Genomic DNA, 20,620 nt, shown 5'->3' on the forward strand with positions numbered 1-20,620 from the left:
TATGGCAGGTTTGATATTTTATTTATTATTGTCACATGTATTGTCATACAGCGAAAATTATTGTTTCTAGTATGCTGTACAGACAAAACATACCGTTCATAGAGAAGGAACTAAGAGAGGTGGCGAAGAGATAGTGGAATTTGAATTCAATTAAAAAAATCTGGAATTAAGAATCTACTGATGACCATGAAACCATTGTCAATTGTCATAAAAACCCATCCGATTCCCTCATGTCTTTTAGGGAAGGAAATCTGCCACCCTTACCAGGCCCGCTATCTGCTACAGGCAAAGGATCATCTGGACTCGAAACGTCAGCTCTTTTCTCTCCTTATAGATGTTGCCAGACCTGCTGAGATTATCCAGCATTTTCCCTTTTGGTTTCAGATTGCAGCATCTGCAGTAATTTGTCCTTACCTGACCTTGCCATGTGACTCCAGAGTCACAACAACATGGTTGATTCTCAACTACCCTTCAAGGGCAACTAGGGATGGGCAATAAATGCCAGCCAGCCAGCAATGCCCATGGCACGCAAATGAATTTTTTAAAAAATGACTAATGAAGTACATTTGAAGCATAGTGACTGCAGTAATAACCTCTTGTGCACGATCCCCAAGTAACTGGATGCAGCAGAGAGCCAGCCAGGAAAGGAGAAAAGGAAGATTAGTGAAAGTTGTGTGGCCAAGGCCGTGAGAACAGAGAAAACATTTCCAATTTTGTTTTATTCATTCTGGCTGGCCAACACTTATTGCCCATCCCTAGTTGCCCAAGAGCAGTTGAAAATTAACAACATTGTTTTGTCTCTGGAGTCACATATAGGCCAGACCAGGTAACGATGGCAAATTCCCTTCCCTAAAGGTATTAGTGAACCAGATCGATTTTTCCGACAATCGTTTCACGGTCTTCAGTAGATTTTTAATTCCAAATATATTTAATCAAACTCAACTTCCACCAGCTGCCGTAGCAAGATTCGAACCGCAGTCCCCAGAATATTAGCTGAGCTTCTGAATTAATAGCCTGGCTTTAATTCCACTAAGTCATTGCCTCTCCAATTGTGAGGTGGCTTATAGCTTTGACTCTAGGTTCTCATCTTGTTCAGAACTAGAGGTTCACATTTTTATTCATGAGACTCCCACTATTTGCAATTTTTTTTTAAATGTCTGTTCAAATCTTGCTCATAGAAGGGAACGCTGACCATCAACTCCAGAATAACAAGGAAACAGGAGGCTGTTCGGGTGGTAGGTGGGAGAGGTTCTTGATCACTTGCCTTAATATCACTGGTGCATCTGCTGCATGACACTGCTGTAAAACATATGGAGAAGTAGCTGATGGCAAAGTTGTGACTGGCAACACTCTCTTATAATGCTCTGGTACAAAATACCAGCCTTGCTTGGAAATAATCAAGGCAAATTATTGCCTCTATGTTCATCCAAAATATGCATTCCTTGGAGAGATAGGACAGGGTTTTACCGGCTTGCTCATCCCGAAACCATAAACTCCCACCCGAGGTCAATGGACCTTTCCATGATCTGTCCCTTGCCCATTCTGATTCCTGTGGCAGGCGGGGCAGTAAAATTCCAGCCAGACTCTATCTTCTAAAATGGGAGCACTCGCAGCGGAAGGGGGTTGGTAGATAAATGAGATCTAATAAGGCCATAAGATGTAGAAGCAGAATTAGGCCACTCAACCCATTGATTCTGCTCCACCATTCAATCATGGTTGACTTTTTTCCCGTCCCCATTCTCCTGCCTTTTCCCCATAACCCCCGAACCCCTTACCAATCAAGAACCTATCTATCTCTGTCTTAAAGACAGTCAATGATCTGGCCTCCACGGCCTTCTGCGGCTAAGAGGTCCACAGTTTCACCACACTCTAGCTGAAGAAATTCCTCCTCATCTCTGTTTTACAGGATTGAGGTCGTGCCCTCTGGTTCTAGTTTTTCCTACTCGTGGAAACGTCCTCTCCATTTGCAAAGCTGGATATAATAGACAGCAAGAGAAATATGGTCATCATACGTAGTCTCACTAATCGCTACATTGGCAAATTACTGATTAAGAAATTAATGCATCTGGAAGGCAGAAAATCAATTATATGTTTATAGCACACAATCAGTAGGCAAAATGCAAACAGAAACTGTTAAAAGAAAACAAAAGAATGGGAAGACAACATTCTGCCCCTTGACCATGATTTGCAATCCATTGATTTGTACTCAACTCCATTTCATCCACACACTTAGATAAGAGATTATCAGAAGCTACAGATCTGTCTTGAAAATGTCAATTAACCCAGGAACTTAGACTTTTGGTGGAAGAAAAGATTTCTAGATTTCCACTAATGCTAGGGACTGAATTTGAAACAAGTGAATAGACAGCTTCAGTTACGGAATTATCAATTCAAAATAGAGCAAGATGACTTTTTGAAAATGTATCATTATGATTATTCTTGATTCAGTGACACAGTGGTTAGCATTGCTGCCTCTCAGCGTCAGGGACCTGGGTTTGATTTCCAGCCTTGGGTCACTGTCTGCGTGGAGTTTGCATGTTCTCCCTGTGTCTGCATGGGTTTCCTCCAGGTGCTCCAGTTTCCTCCCACAGTCCAAAGATGTGCAGGTTAGGTTGATTGGCTATGCTAAATTGCCCCTTAGTGGTGTCCTGGGATACATAGGTTAGAGGGATTAGCAAGGTAAATATGTGGATTAGAGGGATAGGGCCTAGTGGGATTATTGTTGGTGTAGACTTGATGGGCTGAATGGCCTCCTTCTGCACTGCAAAGATTCTATGATTAGGTATATAGGTTCAATAGGGTTTTATGAAAGGGAGTTGGGGGTCAACATTCCTTAAAGACTTGATGATATTCCCAAAGATAGACAAAGGAAATTTAGCATGTTTGGGTTTTGAAAAGGCATTCAACAATGTGCACAAGATAAAGGCTGGTGTGAGTGAAGATAACATTAGCATAGATAAAAGATTAAAGATGGAGATTATCAGAATAGAGATAAAAGGGCAGAGAATGAAGGGTTGGGTAAACAGGTTACTTTCAGGTTGGCAGGCTGCTGTTGTGGCATTTCCACAAGGATTGGTGATGGGCCTTTTTTTGTGGGACATGTGTCGCTGGCAGGCCAGCAGTTATTGTCCATCCCTAGTTGCCCATGGAGAGCAGCTGAGATTCAACCACATTGCTATGGTTCTGGATTCACATGTACGCCAGACTGCGTAAGAACGGCAGATTTCCTTCCCCAAAAGGACATTAGTGAACCAGATGGTTCATTGGTCATCAGTAGATTCTTATTTCCAGATTTTTTTAAAAACTGAATTCAAATTCCACTATCTGCTGTGGTGGGATTCAAACATGGGTTCCCAGAACATAAACTGAGTTTCTGGATTAATAGTTTAGTGATAATACCACTTGGCCATCACCTCTTTTCTTGTTATTTCTCAATTGTATTAACAGCTTAGATGAGGAATTGAATGCAACGTATCCAAATTTGGTAAACATTGCAAAGTTTTGGTGGGGAAGCAAGCAGAGAAGGACAAAGTTTGGAAATAGGTATAAAGTAGTTTGGGCAAGAAGGTAACAGATGAGTATAATATGGGGAAAATATGAGGTTATTCACTTTGAAAATATGTTCAGCTTTTTGCCAATGTTAAAGAAATATTGGCATATAAAGGAATCCAGGTGTCTTTGTACAAGAAATAAAGTTAACATTCAAGTGCAGCAAGCAATTGGAAGGCAAATAGCCAGTTGTCCTTTATTGAAGTTTGTTAGAGAATAAGGATAAGGAAGTTGTGCTGCAATCTTCAGGTCTCTGGTGAGCCTACACTTGGAATGCTGTATACAGCTTTGATCTTCGTGTCCAAAGAAAAAGAATACTTCCCCTGAAGGGAATGCAGGATGGTTCACTAGATTGGTTCCTAGGATGAGAGGGTTGTCACAAAGAATTGTCGAGAAGAACGGGTCTATACTCTGAAGTTTAGAACAATGGAGATGGAATTGGATTGAAACAGCTTAAGAGTCCAGAACCAGAATCTCAGTATACGGGGATAGCACCTCAGTCCAAGAACAACTTTTTAACTCCATGGTGTGAATCTTTGGAATTCTTGATCCCAGAGAAGCTCCATCATTGAGTACATGCAAGGTTGAGACTGAGGCTTTTGGACTGCAAGGATCAGGTGAGAAATTAAGAGTTGAGCTAGATGATCAGTTTTTAAATCTTATTGATGGCACAGCAAGTTCAAGGGACCATATGGCTTACCAGCATTAAGCATTTCACTTACTTTGACTTAAACAGGTAATAGGGGCAGCAGTGGCACAGTAGCTCTGCTAACACACAAGGACCCAGGTTCAATTTCAGCTTCAGGTCACTGTGTGGAGTTTGCATATTCTCCCGTGTCTGCATGGGTTTCCTCCGCATTCCAAAAGCATGCTGGTTAGGTGGATTTGGCCATGCTAAATTGCCCCTCAATGTCCAGGGGATTAGTAGGTAAATACATTGGGCTACAGGGGTGGGCGTGAGATAGGATTGTTGTCAGCACAGGCTCAATGGGCCAAATGGCCTCCTTCTGCACTGTAGGGATTCTATATGTAAAGAAACACACTGCATGAAACTAGACAAGGAAAAGGAAATGCAAGTTGTATTTTTTTTTTTAAGTTAACATTTTTTTATTATTGGTCCAGCAACTGCAAAATATACATAATTGGAAAGAAGTACCCTGTATACTTCTGCTGGCATAATCTAGCTATTTCCTCTCAGGAAAAAAAGGCAATACATACATACACAGTAGATGCAACATGCCACGCAGTTTGAGATGGAAAATCTTTTCCAATCTCTGAACTATTAAATAAAATTTGTGTAGGAACAGAATCAGTACTATAAAATACAAAAAAAATTCTAACATTCAACAATGATCTACAAAATCAAACAAACAGTCCACTTGGTTAAGCGCCAAGCCTTAGGTTTACTCATTCACTTTAAGTCAGAAAATAAAAAGTAATTCAGTTGGAATGAGAACATTATTACAGAAACCCGCTTTGGTGAATGCAATTAAATCCAGTATCCACTAAAGCTGTATTCAGCGGTATGTAAAAGAAACCCTTATGCCCCCCCACCCATGTAAATCATCCCTGCCCATCCAAAAAAAAATAAAATATCAGATAAATAAAACTTGTGCAATAATGCAGTTATCTCAAAAAAGAGTGTGATAGAATGTGGATTATAATGCTGGTAGGCTACACGTCAAGTACAGCCTCAAGCCTCCTCACCAATACTGCTAAACTCTGTGCAAGACAAACGCACTAGGCACTGTGGTTTTTAACCATCCCACACATCAGCTAATGTAACAGACAGACAAAGTTAAAAGGAAAGACTTATAGAGCACATTAAACAAAACCAGGGGTCAGATTTTCCAACCTCACCCGCAGTTGGGATTCTCCAGTCCAGCGGCAGCTAAGGGATATTCGGCTGAGCACAAAATTTTCCATTCTCGTCAGCAGCGGGGCTCGAACAGCTGGAGATTTCCACCTTTGGTAATACCAGAATCCTTTGCTGGTTTGTACCAGTAGCACTGCTATCAGTCAACTGTCTACATTATGATAGAATGTTGAAGTGACGGGGGTAGTTTTAATTAATTGGTAACAAAATTTTAGCTGGAATCATTAAAATGTTGGACTGAAATGGCGATATTACCTACAGTGCAACCAGGTAGCTGACGCTGTTCCATTAGCAGAGATTATACATACACATACACACGCACAAATTGTGACCAAGTGTGCACATCAGTGATCAATATACACCAAGTAGAATTTTCCTACCCAAATCTGGACTTTAAGATATCACCAATCCAGGCTGGTGATCTGAGTCCATATTATCTTACAGAATTAACAGGATCTTAAACTTGGAAGTTTCAAAGTGGTCCTCCAACACTTAAGAATTAACATCTTCCCTTTAAAATCCACGGGTTTTTTTTTTGAGAGTGCAAAATGTGCATCTTCTCAACTTGAAGCTGAACCTGGAAATTTGTTTCTTTTCAAGTTTGAACGCTTGTACAGAAGATGGCATTTCACAATGATGTGCAAACAGGTTCTTATAAAAACAATTAAAGTTCGACAGGTCCAGTCTGTCACTGCGCTTCTGGTTCCAGGATCTGCACTCGCAGGACCTGCAGCCGTCTCAGAACAGAACACCAGCATTTCACAAAAATAAAAAGCGAAATATCAGACAAAACAGAAATAAAAAAAATTAAATTAAAATTTGGTCAAATGGCAATGACGATTCTCCCTCCCCCCCAATACAATATTCGGGCACTTATGTCAATACCAGAGTGCCAACTTCAGAGCTTCAGCATTATGAATTTAAACTGCTCACACAAAAGTCCTCTCGATATTGTAGTGTCAATTTCAGGATCACAAGCACTTATACGTTTAAAGATTGTATGATTCATGAATACTGAAGCATTGGAAAATTAGATTCAACCCTCATTATGCAACTATTTACATCATATATACAGATACACAAACACAGTTCAATATATCCCTCCAACGAGATTTACTAGGTATTTACAAACTGAAGAACAAGTTTTGTTCACTAAAAGCACTTGCACATTATTACAGTAGCAAGACAGTCATATTACAGTCAGTGAGAATGGTCAAGATCCTTTCTGGCAAAGTCTACAGTCCACATTCTCCCATTTGCACTAATGGATCACTCAGTATCTCACTAGCAATGGAGATCAAACCAAGGAATCCGATGTTTCCTCAATGCGGGGAAGGAACGGGCTGGGGGGGTGGCGGGTGGAAATTGAAATAGAATGCAGCCTCACAAATTAAAAGGAGTGAAGGAAAGGTTTCATTCTTGGGTTGACAGAGTCACCACAGCATCTGAAGGTCTCGGTACCTCATTCACCAACTGTTGAGGGAAGAGAAAATTGAAGATACATAAATAAATGGGCTGTTCAATTAAAAAAAAAAGACATGAAAAGCCACATGCATGCAAGCAAACTAATGAGAGCTGATTATTGAAGCTCATATCTGTTGGATATTATGCGAGAGAAGCAGAGAGTGACTCAGTTAAACAATCAAATGGTCTGACTCAATATCTCACATGAATTTCCTGCACTAAGCATGGACCACAATTTTACCATCCCACCCACCTTCCCAGGGATCAGAGTGGGCAAGAGGGCACTCCATAGAAAGGCCTATTGACCTCAGCTGGGATTTTACAGTTTCTGGACAAATGAGACTAAAATCCCATCCGTGGTGTACAATCATTTTGTATCATAAAGGCCACGTGCCAGATTTGTAACACCACATGGAGAACGTGCAGATAGTCGCAGAAATGACCAGCATGGGGAGGTTACATTGACCTTGTCAGCACAAGTCATCATTTACATTTGGTACAAGACTCCTCTCCACTGATGGGGAGATTCATTTAGGGAGGATTAAAAACTAATTCAGAGGATTTCTTGTTAAACCGTGAGACACCCAGCATGGCAGCAATAAAGCAACAGGATGTCTATTTGCTTCTCCAGAGACATGACAAGTGTCACACAAGATTACAAGACAAGTTTTGACAAATTGATTTTTTTTTTTAAAAAAGCCACTTTGTACTTAATTTACAACCCAAGAGACCGAAACCCATGACAAATGAAGCGTGGTTATAACTCCCGCAACCTTCATTTCCTGGAACATTACTCAAAGATGAACTTTGACTAAAGTACAAGTTATAAGTAGGTACTTTCCAAGTTTAGGATTTGATTTTATTTCTAACACTTTATTCAATCTGGACCCATCCTCCTTGAGAGAGTTGGGGAAGAGGATAAATGTTACCCAATAACCATTCATCCAATCATTTTTTCAACTATAGTTACAAATTTTGAGGCAGGGATCACCTTGGACAACACCATGTGGTGACTGTCCCTTCAAGGGGTACAAAGCAGAGTACAGATCAAAGAGTCTTGTGTTGCCCCTTTAAGGGGCAATCACCACAGCAATATTTGACAAGATTACCCTATTGGAATAACAGGAATATTATATTTCAATTGGAGAATGACCCATGTAACAAGGTTTTGTGAATAAATTCTGATGCATCTTAAGCTCATGTCAAATCCTGTTTAGCTACCATCCCTTATTGATCTACAGACTGCTGGTTAAACAATATTGGGACTTTAAAATTCTTATCCTTGATTTCCTTCTCTAATCTTCCCCCAGCCCATCAGCAGTCCTTCAAGTTTAGCCTCTCGTGCAGGTCCAAATATATAAATTGTTCCACCATTGGTGGCCACACCTTCAAATACCTGGACCCCAAGCTTCAAAACTCTCTCCATAAACCTCTCCACCCCTCTATTCATTTTAAAAGGTGTTTCTCAAAACCCACTTCTTTTTGTTTCCTGATCCCAATATCTCCTTACGCGGCTCAATGTCAAAATTTAGTTTAACGGTGTCGCTGTGAAGCAAGTGTCTGGTGACACCTTGCTACATCCAAAAGTGCTGAATAAATGCAAGTTGGTACTGAAATGCTTTTGTGTCATAATTTTGCTTTCTGTAGCCTAGGGCTGAATTGAAGAGTTCCATACATTCAATTAGAAATTTACTGTGTAACACCCTGCTCAATATCACAAGATATACAATCTTTATCCAGACCTGGTTTGCCTGGACATGGTACTGTAGCTTCCAATTCTTTGCAACAGGAGTGAAATTTCTTTTCCCCCCCGCTACAACACCTAAACCACCTCACAAACATAACACTCAAAGTGCAGGTCTTACAAATCATGAGCAACAATATGTGAACATTAGCCAATGCCTCTATATCCACTCAGTGCAACAATGAAAGATCTTCCATTAGTGAAAGATTTCATTTCTGAATAGCCTTGCAAACAAAGTACTAAGAGGATCACTATAGCACAAGAGGGCACGGCCTACGCAATTAGCCAGTTACCTTCGAAGGATCAACAAGGATAAAATGTTGAGATAATGAAAGACTGTACGTCTGAGAATAGAAAGCGAGGGGAAGAGAAAAGAAAGATGACTGAACAGTGAACCAGACATAAAAACATTAACATGCCAGAAAGAACACATCTGTAGCATTTCTTGGTAGAATTTCAGTTTGCTTTTTTAAAGAAGTCCAAGGTTTTTGTTCAGAAAGATGTGTCTTAATTCAAAAAAACACAAAATGAGTTTTTCCACCAATTTAAAAAGAAAATGTCTGCTTATGAATATTAAAAAAATGTAGGGTCAAAGCTACAACAGATAAGTCATGTCTGACTACCTCAAGTTAAGGTGTCGCTGGCTCAGCCAGCATTTATTACCCTTCCTAAAATACCCTGGGAGGTGGAGGTGAGGCACCTTCTTGGACCACAAGTCCACGTGATGTAGGTACGCCCACAGTGAAGGAACAGCTGTATAGTACCCAGGCAGATGGCATGCAATTTTGGAGATATTTTCATGAGAAATCCACGTGAAGAGGCTGGAGTAGTGTGAAATTTATACTCCAATTTGCTTTCATTATTAGATTGCATTTGAGACAAGACAGAGGCCAGCTGGCCCAGCAGACTAAAGACACCATTCAGGGGTGTCCCTCCCTTAAACAACTGAGCACCTGACTGAGGTCGCTCCCACTTGTTAACTACTGGAAATACAAGGAGAGATGTAATGGAAAACCTGAAGACGACAGAATATCTAGTTTTGCCAAAAATGTTTGCAAAAGCAGGAAAGGGTACAAAAACATTCAAATGGTTAAAAACAAACTTGAGTCACACAATACATATGGGAAGGAGACAGGTGAAAATGATACGAGAATGGGGCAATAGGGAGGATGGGGGAAGAAAGAGGGGACAGAGTGGGTGGGGAACAGAAGGAATTGAATTCATAACACAAGACCAGATGCAAAAAAAAAATCAGTAGGAAAAGCAGCTTGGAGGTATTTAAGTAACATCGCTAACCACCAACCCCTACTTCAGCCCAAAAATAAGAATGTGGTTTACGTGGGGCTAGTTTTAATGTTTTGAAGCCTTTAGGATCCAATCTAGAGCTTGCTCTCTTCTGTCATGGAAACAAAAAAGATTTGCATCACATTTTTATTTGGAGCTCACCACACAGGTTTCATTCATCCAGGTCATGTGTAAAAACTAAGACCAGAGAGAATCCCACGCAGAATTTTTTTTTAAAAAAAGGGTGTGTGATGCTAATTTTAAAAATCAACTTAATGAATTGGCAAAAAATTGTCAGGAGTAGCAAGGGCAGAGAAAACACACTGAAATGTCACTGAAGAAGAATTGGTTAAGTTAGTCTGTTGGGGGTGGCGTGGGGATTTTTGCTGTCACAACACATTACAGACTTAAAAGGTTTTGCAAACCTCATCAGGAAGGCAATGCGTCCGAGGGGAGAAAGGGATTCATTTATTAACTGATCATTCCAAGGTAAACTTTATGCATAAAAATAGAATCCCAAATAGATGTTTTTCATCACCAACTGTAAATATCGATTTGTGAGCAGTCTTGCCCATTTAGGGAAAATACATATCGCTAGGCTATCGATCCATAAATTCAGCTGGAACCCAGATTTGAATCCCGCCACGGCAGATGGTGCAATTTGAATTCAATAAAAAAAATTTGGAATTAAGAATCTGCTGATGTGACTCAGGGCCACAGCAATGTGGGTTGACTCAACTGTCCTCAAAAGGGCAACTAAGAATGGGCAATAAATGCTGGCGAGCCAGCAATGCCCATGTCCCCTGAATAAATTAACAAAATACCAGTACCCACACTAACAAACCACTACTTGAGAAGAAGGTGGAGAGTGAGAGAAAAGTAAATACTTACAGGCAAACTTTTCCTATTAAAGGCTGAAGAGTGAAAAACATGTATGAAAATGAAAGAGGTACAGAACACAGAACTTGATTCACAAATTCAACATAAACATGACAGGGGAAAGGAGTTTAAACAAAATCAAATGCATCACCCACCTAATCCAAGCTAGATATCATTCTTAATACAATCTTTCAAAAGAAAATATAAGGTCACAATAAAGAAGAAAGCGCAGACAAACTCCCTACAACGTGTTTAAAGATACGTAAGTTAAGTGGACCAGCCGTGCTAAATTGTCCCAAGATGTGTAGGTTAGGGGAGATTACTAGGGTAAATGCATGAGGTTATGGGAAAGGGCCTGGGTGAGATGCTGTCAGAGAGCTAATGCAGAATCTATGGACCAAATGGCTTCCTTTAGCACCAAGGATTCTATTTACATATACTCAAAGGCTCAAAGATTGGTGTGGGAGAGATGGGTTTTGATTCATGGGACTGAGGAAACCGTACTATTGGGGTAGTCTTCATCTGAACCCTGCAATTCTGGCGAATTGTATAACTAGGGTGGTAGACAGAGCTTTGAACTAAACAACAAGGTGAGGTATCAAGTGCGTTGATGTGCAGAATTAAGCAAGGCACAGCAAGAGAGCAAGGCAACAATAAAAAAATTGATAAATTAGAACATGACAGGAAGGCTAGAGTTTACAAAAAGAGCAAAAAAAAAGGACAGAACTGAAGAATCTGCATCTAAATGCATTGAGCGTGTGTATGGCGACTGATCTGACTAAAAAGTCAACTGGAAAATTAGATCAAGGGATAGGTCAGTAGAAATGCAGTGGCAGATGGTTAAGGAAATATTTCATATCACCCAAAGATACAGTCGAGTGGGAAAGATTCTAGAGGAACAACATACCATCTGTGGCTAAGTAAGGGAATTAAAGATGTTATCAACTAAAAAAAGTAAAAATCCTCAAGAAAGTGACAGGTCAGATTACAATGAACTTAAAAACCAGCAAATAATCATAAAGAATAATAAATAGGAAGAAATTAGAGTACAAGAGAAAACTAGCTAAAATACAAAACAGATCAAGAATTTCTACAAATATTTAAAAATGAGAGTGTAAAGTGATCATTGATCCTCCAGAGAGCGAGAATGGGGAATTAATAACGGCAAAAGGCAGGTGAATTGAACAGATATTTTGCAAATGTCTTCACTGTACAGGATACAAATTATATCCCAGCAATAAGTATACATTAAGAGATGAAAGTGAGGGGGGGGAACTTACAACAGGTACAATCACAAAAGAAAAGGATAACAAGAAACAAATTTAAACTAAAGCTGATAAGTCCCCAGGTCCTGATGGATTTCATACTAGGCTATTGCCGAATTAGAAGATGCATTGGTTTTGAATTTCCAAAGTTGCTGAAATTCTGGGAACGCCCAAATTGGAAATTAGTTAATGTGACCCCGCTCCAAGAAAAGGAGGGAGACAAAGCAGTAATCTACAGGCCAGTTAGCTTAACATCATAGGGAAAATCCTGGAATCAATTGTTAAGTAGTTTATAATGCAACACCTAGTAAATCTCAGTGCAATCAAGCAGAGTCAACATGGTTTTGCGAAAGGGAAAATAACGTTTGATTAGTTTATTGAGGAAATAACAAGAAACATGGATAAAGGGGAACCTGTAGATGCGCTGTAATTAGATATCTAGAAAGTATGTGACATCAAAAGAAGAGCTCATGGTGTAGTGAATAACATAGCAGCTAACCAATCCTCTATCCATGCTAACAGGAAACAAAGCACAGGTGTAAGTTTTCAGACTGGTAAGATGGAATACCAGAAAGATCAGTGTTAGGGCCTCAACTATTTACAACTTATATCAATGACTTGGATGAAATTGATGAATGCATGGTTACTAATGAAACAGATAGGCGAAAAGATAACATAAGGAGTCTGTAAAGAGGCATAAATGGGTCGTGTGGGTAAACATTTGGCAGGTGGACTATAACATGGGAAAATTTGAACTTGTTCACTGTGGCAGGAGTAATTGAAGTGCAGTATATTGCTTAAATGTAGACAGAGATTGCAGAACTTGGTGGTACAAAGAGATCTGGGTACCTTGGTACACGAATTATCAATTTAGTATGCAGGTACAACAAGTGATTAGAAAAGCAAATGGAACTTTGGTGTTTATTAAAATAGGTAATGGAATATAAGTAAGGATCCTTTGCTGCACCTATTCAGGACACCCAAGATGTGGTGTTGCCAATGCATTACAGACAGTTTTTTTGAATCCCAAACACTCGGGACTGACTGTTTTGGATTTCAGATCATTTTGACTTTTGGATACCACGTATATTCACATTACAATGGCCAAAGCCGAGGGTAGCTTTTGACCAAAGTAAATAAAAATATAACAAATACAGGGGACCTGTACAGAACTTTTTTCTTTCATGTTCACAAAATAAATCACAAAGTAAACAGCACAAACAGCTAGATTTCCTATACTAAAGATTGTTGAGCTTCAGAAAGAAAGTGCAGTTTTTGGGTGCGTTTGGTTTTCAGATTTATGGAGAAAAGGACCTTTGGCCTGTTGAGGCATTTCAGAGAAAGTTCATCTGATTCCTGATACGAGGGGCTGGTCTTCTGAGGGAAGATTGAAACTGGCTGGACCTGTATCCACTGGAGTCAGGAGGAATGAAAGATGCAAGATCGTGAGAGGACTTGACCAGACGTTTGGGCGAGATCAGAAGTCAGGACCACAAATAAGTTTTCCATTTAAGATAGAGGAGAATTGTCCTGAAGGTCAAGAGTCTGAGGAAATCTCTTTAGATTATGGAGCAGGCAGAGTCATTGACTATTTTTAAGATAAAGGTGGTAGACAGATTCTAAACTGACAGAGTCAATGGGCCTTGGGGGTGGGGCAGGCAGGAAAGTGGCATTCAGGCCCCAATCAGGTCAGGCATAACCTTATTGATGGCACAGCAGGCACGAGGGGCCAAATGGCCTTCTGTTACTAATTGGTATTTCCGTGCGCTCCCAGTCGGTCAGGCAGCATTAAATGGAGAGAGAAACAGAGTTAACATTTCAGGTCAATGACTTTGTCAGAGCTGGAGAAACATTGGAGATCGAACATAAGCACAGAGGCAGTTGGGTGGTGGAATAATAATAGTTAGGATGTGAAGCAGGAGAGATTATATAATAAAGAGATCTGATCCACAGATGCTGCCAGACCTACAGAGTATTTCCTATATTGGAGTTTTCATTTCCAATTTCGGGCATCAGCTGTATTTTGTGTTATCCACACCCTGGTTTGAATTAAGTATCAGGTGGTCAGAAAAGCCAAACATTGTGCTGGGAATGGGAAAAGGTTACATGTTTGATGCATTTAAACATCTTCCTAGTAATTCAGGTATTGTACGAGAAGACGCAGAACTAAAATCAACACACTACCATATCCGAAAAGCAACCGTACGTGTACTAATTCCCAAAACTCTTTACACGGCCACCTTTAGACTAACTGGGGTTACCACCACGTTCGGACAAACTTGGGAGTAATTTTATGCTGTGGACACTAAGGAACTAGCTGATATCTATCCAAATTAGGTTACACACATGGAGCACAGATCATGTTGGAACGGGACTCAAATACAAGTCAAGGGATGTGAAAAGTGCATCTCTCTCCACACCTACCCTCTTCCAGCACCACGCGATACAACTCCTCTATAGAGCATCCACATCAATAGTGCTGTCAGATAGTAACAACGGCCAAAATCTTCCGTCCTCATTCACGGCTGGGATTTTGTAGTGCCAATTTAGAATGCCAACATTTCCATTCTTGCTTGCAACAGGTCCCGCCACAGATAAGACTAAAGAACTCCGCCTAGCTACTGAGTAACCATTGTCCTTTTTTCTCCCTCTACGGCTGCTCATGTTAGGCAGGGTCTCAGCAATGAATTGGAGAAATTTACAGCGCAGACGACCATTCGGCCCATCAAATCCACACTGGCCAGTTATCCAGCCTAATGGCCTGCAGCCTCGTGTGTTACAGCACCTCAAGTGCATACTAAAACATTTGTTAAATTCAATTTGTCTCTTACCAGCATTTTAGGAAGGTTTCTAAAACCCTCCCCACCCCCTTATCATCCGGGTGAAACATTCTCTATTCAACTCCCCTCTAATTCTTCAAGCAATCACTTTAAAACTATGCCCCTTGTTAACTGACCCTCTTGCGAAGGGAGGGAGGTTCTGAATAGGACAGGCGCAAGCTCGAGTTTTAACAACGGATATTCCTAATGTAGTCAACGGGATAGAAACTTCTATTCAACTGAGAGATATCATACTTCTATTCTTCCTGTACATTACTCTAATATCTAGTAGTTGACTGCAACGTGAATTTTTTGCTGCCTAAATTTCACAGCTACACAAAGGAAAAACAGCAACCGCACAATTAAAAATGGTTTGGGTGCTTCAAAATTAAAACAAAAGCAAATTCCCCTCAATTCAGAATTCCATAATTCAGCTGGAAATCCTTAAAAAAGTCACAGCTTTTATTAAGATGGCATCATCAAGACTCTCAAAATACTCGATTAAACAAGGGTATATTGTGGATGAACTGAATATGTAGCACTGCTCAAAAAAAAACCTGGAGTAGATTCTCAACGTTAGACTTCACAAATAAAGCAGCTGTTAGCGTACAGTAACAAGATGGTTAATTTTATTAACTATAAATACTAGCTTTTTTTTTAAAGTTTTGAAACTTTGTAACTTGAGTTTGTGCCTTTTTCCCCATCCTTAAAAATGCACAGCGAGGCAAGAGAATTTCAGGTATATTTAAAAGCAAGCAGCCTGAGCCAGCGTAAAGAACACAAATCACACAGCTTTTTCGGTTCAGCACTTCCATTCACTAAAGCAGCAAGTAGCGTAATCATTCTCATGTACGGCTACGTTTTAAATAAGCAATTAGTAAGATTAGGGAGCACAGAGCATCGTTTTATGCAGGAGGCATACTCAAGAACCCGCAGATTATAAGCAGAAAGCAGCAGCGATAGCCATAATGGTACAGAACATTCGACTAACTTGTCCAGGCAGGGATGTGGACACTTCAGAGGCCAGGCAGACAGGCATGGCTGAGGAAGATGAGGCCACATGGTCCTCTAGACCTTCAATCCTCGGCTTTTTGTTGGGCTCTGGGCTTGCCAGAGGGGTAACACTATTACGACGCATGAGTGGGTTAGGTCCCTTCTTACCAATGTCCTGGTTAAAGCGAATTCGGGGGGAAAAAACGTAAAAGAGAAAGCTATATTACAAAAAAGGAACATTTCAAAAACCAAACTTTAATAAATCACTGCAAATCTATACATCACCCTTGTCCAAGAGTGGGCAGAAGGGGGGTGGCATTAATTACACTAATTAATTTTGGACCAGGATCATGTGACGACAAATGAAAACAGAAAATGCTGAAAAATCTCAGCAGGTCTAACAGCATCTGTGGGGAGAGAATAGAGCCAATGTTTCGTGTCTAGATGACCCTTCAGAGCTCCAACCAGATTCAAAACCTTGGCTCTATTCTCTTCCTACAGATGGTATCATTTCTGCTGAGATTTCCCAACATTTTGTTTCAGACTCCAGTATCTGCAGCATTTTGTTTTATCACGGGATACAGATACTGCTGTTAAATTTACACCTAGTCCTTATGATCAAAGCTGCCCAAGTTCTCTCTCACTTTAAAATGGGCACCAAGTTACATTATTCAAAGTAGAAGCCCTAACTAAATGAATTTGGCAATGGTTTTTTTTAATCTTCAGTTTGCCCTACAAAAATTCATTTCGGTAAGACCAATCACACCCAATCGTATTACTAGGTTCAGAGATCAGGGCAGAGTGATTTAGAAAATAACATCCAAACGCTCGCATTTCTGCGATGAAAGTCTCAAGTTGTGAAAGGCCAGTCTGAGTGAGTCAACCTGTTAACCTCTCTTGCCCTAACAGTGTTGTACAAATCTCTCCGTTGGTGGCAGATTACCCACGCTTAAAATAAATCACACACAAACTGAATTCAAAATTCCATGTATCCCACAGAAAACACCATTGCAACAACTGGTAGGGGTGGTAAACATCTCACTACAGTGCTGACCTTTGAGTGACAGGAGATTTCACAGCACAGTGAGTCAATGGCCACAGCTCCTCCAAATGGCACTAACTGTTCCAATATTAGCCGTGACAGGCTTCTTGTACCAGCCAATAAACAGCAGAGACAGATCAATAACACAGCTGTACTGTTATCCTTTCCAAGTAACCAAATGACAGAATCAAGCTACAAATCAGGACAACGAAAATCAAACCTTCAATTACTTTCCCCCCTCCCCCCAAAAGGCTTTAACAAGGGCATTTCAGTGGCAAGATTCAATGATGTATTGTGGCCTTGTATTTCCTCCTTGTCTACGTTCTCCAGACAGGAGAATTCTAGATACAATTTGTTTAGTATATCCTCACAGCCACCCTATTTTTCATCCCTTGGGGAATAGTCGGGGGAAGTGGAGGATGGGTTTCCGAGCTGGTTAACAACTCGTTGAACGCTCACTCCTTCCATGGCCAAGTTCTGGTGTTGGACTCGAACCCAGAGCTTCTACTGCAGTGATAAGGGCACTACCACTGCACCACAAAGCTTCCCGCTCGAGATATAGTGAACGCTGACTATTCAACAGTGTGAGCTTCACATCAGCATCTATTTCTGTTTCAATGAAACATCCATGCACATGCAGTTCCCAATGCTGCTGGAATCACCTAGACGAGATCCACCAACTCAGATTAAGGAGCAGACATGCTTTGCCCTAGGCATTAAGCTCAGTACAATTACTGGGCCATCAGTGGGATCAAGTCGTCTACTAATCCAGTAGAGTGGACAATATGGCAATGCACGAACACAAGCACCTCGCCAGGTTAGCAGTAGTTAGGTGTGTCATCTGCTGCTATCTCTGGGGTCAGACAGGTCCTTAACAGCAGATTAAAAATTCTGCTGTGTTGGTTCCAAGAGCAGCCAGGACAGAGAAAGCAAGCCAATTCCACTTGTGACCAACTCACTAAGCATTACCGTGCAGCATGATAAAACTCAGACATTGCAGCATATTTCTGGGGATTCTTGATCTTGGGACTCATGCATGACATCTGCAGTTGCTGCGCACAAATTAACTGCCAAGCTGACTCACACTTCACATCCACTGAAGCACTCACTCTGGGGATTTCCTGGGAGATGTAATATAGCCTTGAATTCATTTCATAACCTTGTGTTGATACCCTTGGCTGCTCCTTATTCCTCTAGCTATATTAAAACAACCAGACTAATACCTACTGCTCCAATTATTGGCCACTATTTAACTAATGAGTCATTTATGGTACATAAGCTTCAAGACCAGCAGTTATCGCTTAGCCCTAATTACACTTGAAGGCAAATTTAAATAAGTCACCACCTATTATGCATCCATTCCAAGAATAATAATAAAAGTTTATGAATATTATTCTACTGATTGTTAGTCTGTTATCAACTCTACTTCAATTTAATCCATGCATCGTATTAATAGAATTACTTAAACCATCAAGTCCACTTTGTTTAATATTTAACATTTTGTTTGGGGAAAAAGATCCCAATAAGTTTTGGTGTAAAATTGTAAGCCAGGGGGAAATATTTTAAATGCTTTGAATTGTAAGCAAAAAGAATACAAACAGCAAGCACTACTGCCTACATATCAGTGCCTGTTGACAAAACCACTTCCATCACTATAGCATAGACTGCATTAAGTGGTCTAAACAGCACTTAGAGCCATAGAACATTCCAGCACAGAAACAGGCCTTTTGGCCCTTCTTGCTGTGCTGAACCATTTTTCTGCCTAGTCCCACTGACCTGCACTGGACCGTATCCGTCCACACCCCTCATCCATGTACCTGACCAAGCTTTTCTTGAATGTTAAAAGTGAGCCCACTTTCGCCACTTCATCTGGCAGCTCATTCCACACTCCCACCACTCTGAAGAAGCCCCCCCCAACCCCTCCCCACAATAATATTCCCTTTAAAAACTTTTCCCCCTTCACCCTTAACCCACGTCCTCGTTTTTTTCTCCCCTAGCCTCAGTGGAAAAAACCTGCTTGCATTCACTATCTATACCCATCAATTTTATACACCTCTATCAAATCTCCCCTCATTCTTCTATGCTCCAGGGAATAAAGTCCTAACCTATTCAACCTTTCTCTGTAACTCAGTTTCTCAAGACCCAGCAACATCTTTGTAAACCTTCTCTGTACTCTTTCAACCTTATTAATATTCTTCCTGTCATTAGGTGACCAAAACTGCACACAATGCTCTAAATTCAGCCTCAATGTCTTATACAACCTCACCATAACATTCCAACTCTTTTACTCAATACTTTGGTTTATAAAGACCAATGTACCAAAAGCACTCTTTACGACCCTATCTACTTGGAACACCACTTTTAGGGAATTATGTATCTTTATTCCCAGATCCCTCTGTTCTACTGCACTCTTCAGTGTCCTACCACTTACCTTGTATGTTCTACCTTGGTTTGTTCTTCCAAAGTGCAATACCTCACTTGTCTGCATTAAACTCCATCTGCCATTTTTCAACCCATTTTTCTAGCTGGTCCAAATCCTTCTGCAAACTTTGAAAACATTCCTCACCATCCACTCTTTGTGTGGATCAGCAAATTTGCTGATCCAATTTACCACATTATCATCCAGATCATTGATACAGATGACAAACAACAATGGGCCCAGCACTGATCCTTGTGGCACACTAGTCACAGGCCTCCACTCAGAAGCAATCCTCCACTATCACTCTCTGGCTTCTTCCATTAAGCCAATGTCTAATCCAATTTACTACCTCTCCACGTATACCTAGCGACTGAACCTTCCTAACTAACCTCTCATGTGGGACCTTGTCAAAAGGCCTTACTGAAGTCCACTTAGACAACATCCACTTTCCTGGTAACTTCCTCAAAAAATACTAATAGATTGGCTAAACATGACCTACCATGCACAAAGCCATGTTGTCTCTCCCTAACAAGTCCCTGTCTACCCAAATATTTGTAGATCTTATCTCTTAGTACTCCTTCCAATAACTTACTTGTCTCATCTTACAGTCAAATGTTTACCACTAATGAGTTACAGCAGTAGTTTAGCTACACTAGTTAGGGGATTAGATGCTTAACGATACTCCTCACAAACCCCTCAGGACATTTTCCCTTTTACACACTTGCTAGCTGCTCGCTCAGTGATGGGACTGGAAGCAGCTCTGGACATTCTTCCGTACATCAAGAAGAGGTTCAAAATGCCATGAAAGATTGGGAATGATCCTCAGATGCTAACAGTCCACCCTCGTTTTTACTAAGTAAAAGACTTTGCACTCTCACAGCCTACGGAAGGACAGGGAAGGGAGATGAGTCTCTTAACACCAGAGTGTCTCAAGATACACTTGGACTTGGAGATTCTGCATCCACCATTCACAGAACTGGAAAATTTGCTCCAATCCCTTTTGGCAAAGATTGAATGGAATCAGCTGGCAAGTCAGGATACCCTGCAGCGTGGAACACCAGCACACACTGAAGTGGCAGGATTCCCATTCAATCCTTCCCAAATCATACAATGTAGGATAAGCTAGCTGACCTCAAGATATGAGACCCATGGTGACTTGCTGATTCAGCAAATACATGTTAGAAAGGTAAGGGTTAAAAGAGGTCAGGTGATATTGATTGTCACAGAATCCCTACAGTGCAGAAGGTGGCCATTCCGCCCATCGAGTTTACTGTGACTCTGACAGT

General features: G+C 40.7%; 1 protein-coding gene across 7 annotated transcripts in view; it reads right to left on the reverse strand.

The window, feature by feature from the left end:
• Positions 1-4,638: 4,638 nt before the first annotated feature.
• The window catches only part of pfkfb3 (6-phosphofructo-2-kinase/fructose-2,6-biphosphatase 3), a 122,717-nt gene continuing 106,735 nt past the window's right edge, over positions 4,639-20,620 (reverse strand). For 4 of the 7 annotated variants that reach the window (XM_080207727.1, XM_080207725.1, XM_080207723.1 and 1 more), the window contains exons 14-17: positions 15,872-16,048; positions 10,809-10,831; positions 8,927-8,977; positions 4,639-6,898 (exon numbers count right to left, since the gene is read on the reverse strand). In XM_080207727.1, the coding sequence (XP_080063853.1) occupies positions 6,892-6,898; positions 8,927-8,977; positions 10,809-10,831; positions 15,872-16,048 (258 nt within the window). In that variant the 3' untranslated portion in view covers positions 4,639-6,891. The remainder of the gene's footprint in view (positions 6,899-8,926; positions 8,978-10,808; positions 10,832-15,871; positions 16,049-20,620) is intronic. The other 3 variants (XM_080207724.1, XM_080207722.1, XM_080207726.1) reach the window with 2 other exon arrangements.

The sequence above is a fragment of the Carcharhinus amblyrhynchos genome, chromosome 19 (genome assembly GCF_965287045.1).
Source record: "Carcharhinus amblyrhynchos chromosome 19, sCarAmb.v2.hapA, whole genome shotgun sequence".
Taxonomy (NCBI): Eukaryota; Metazoa; Chordata; class Chondrichthyes; order Carcharhiniformes; family Carcharhinidae; genus Carcharhinus; species Carcharhinus amblyrhynchos.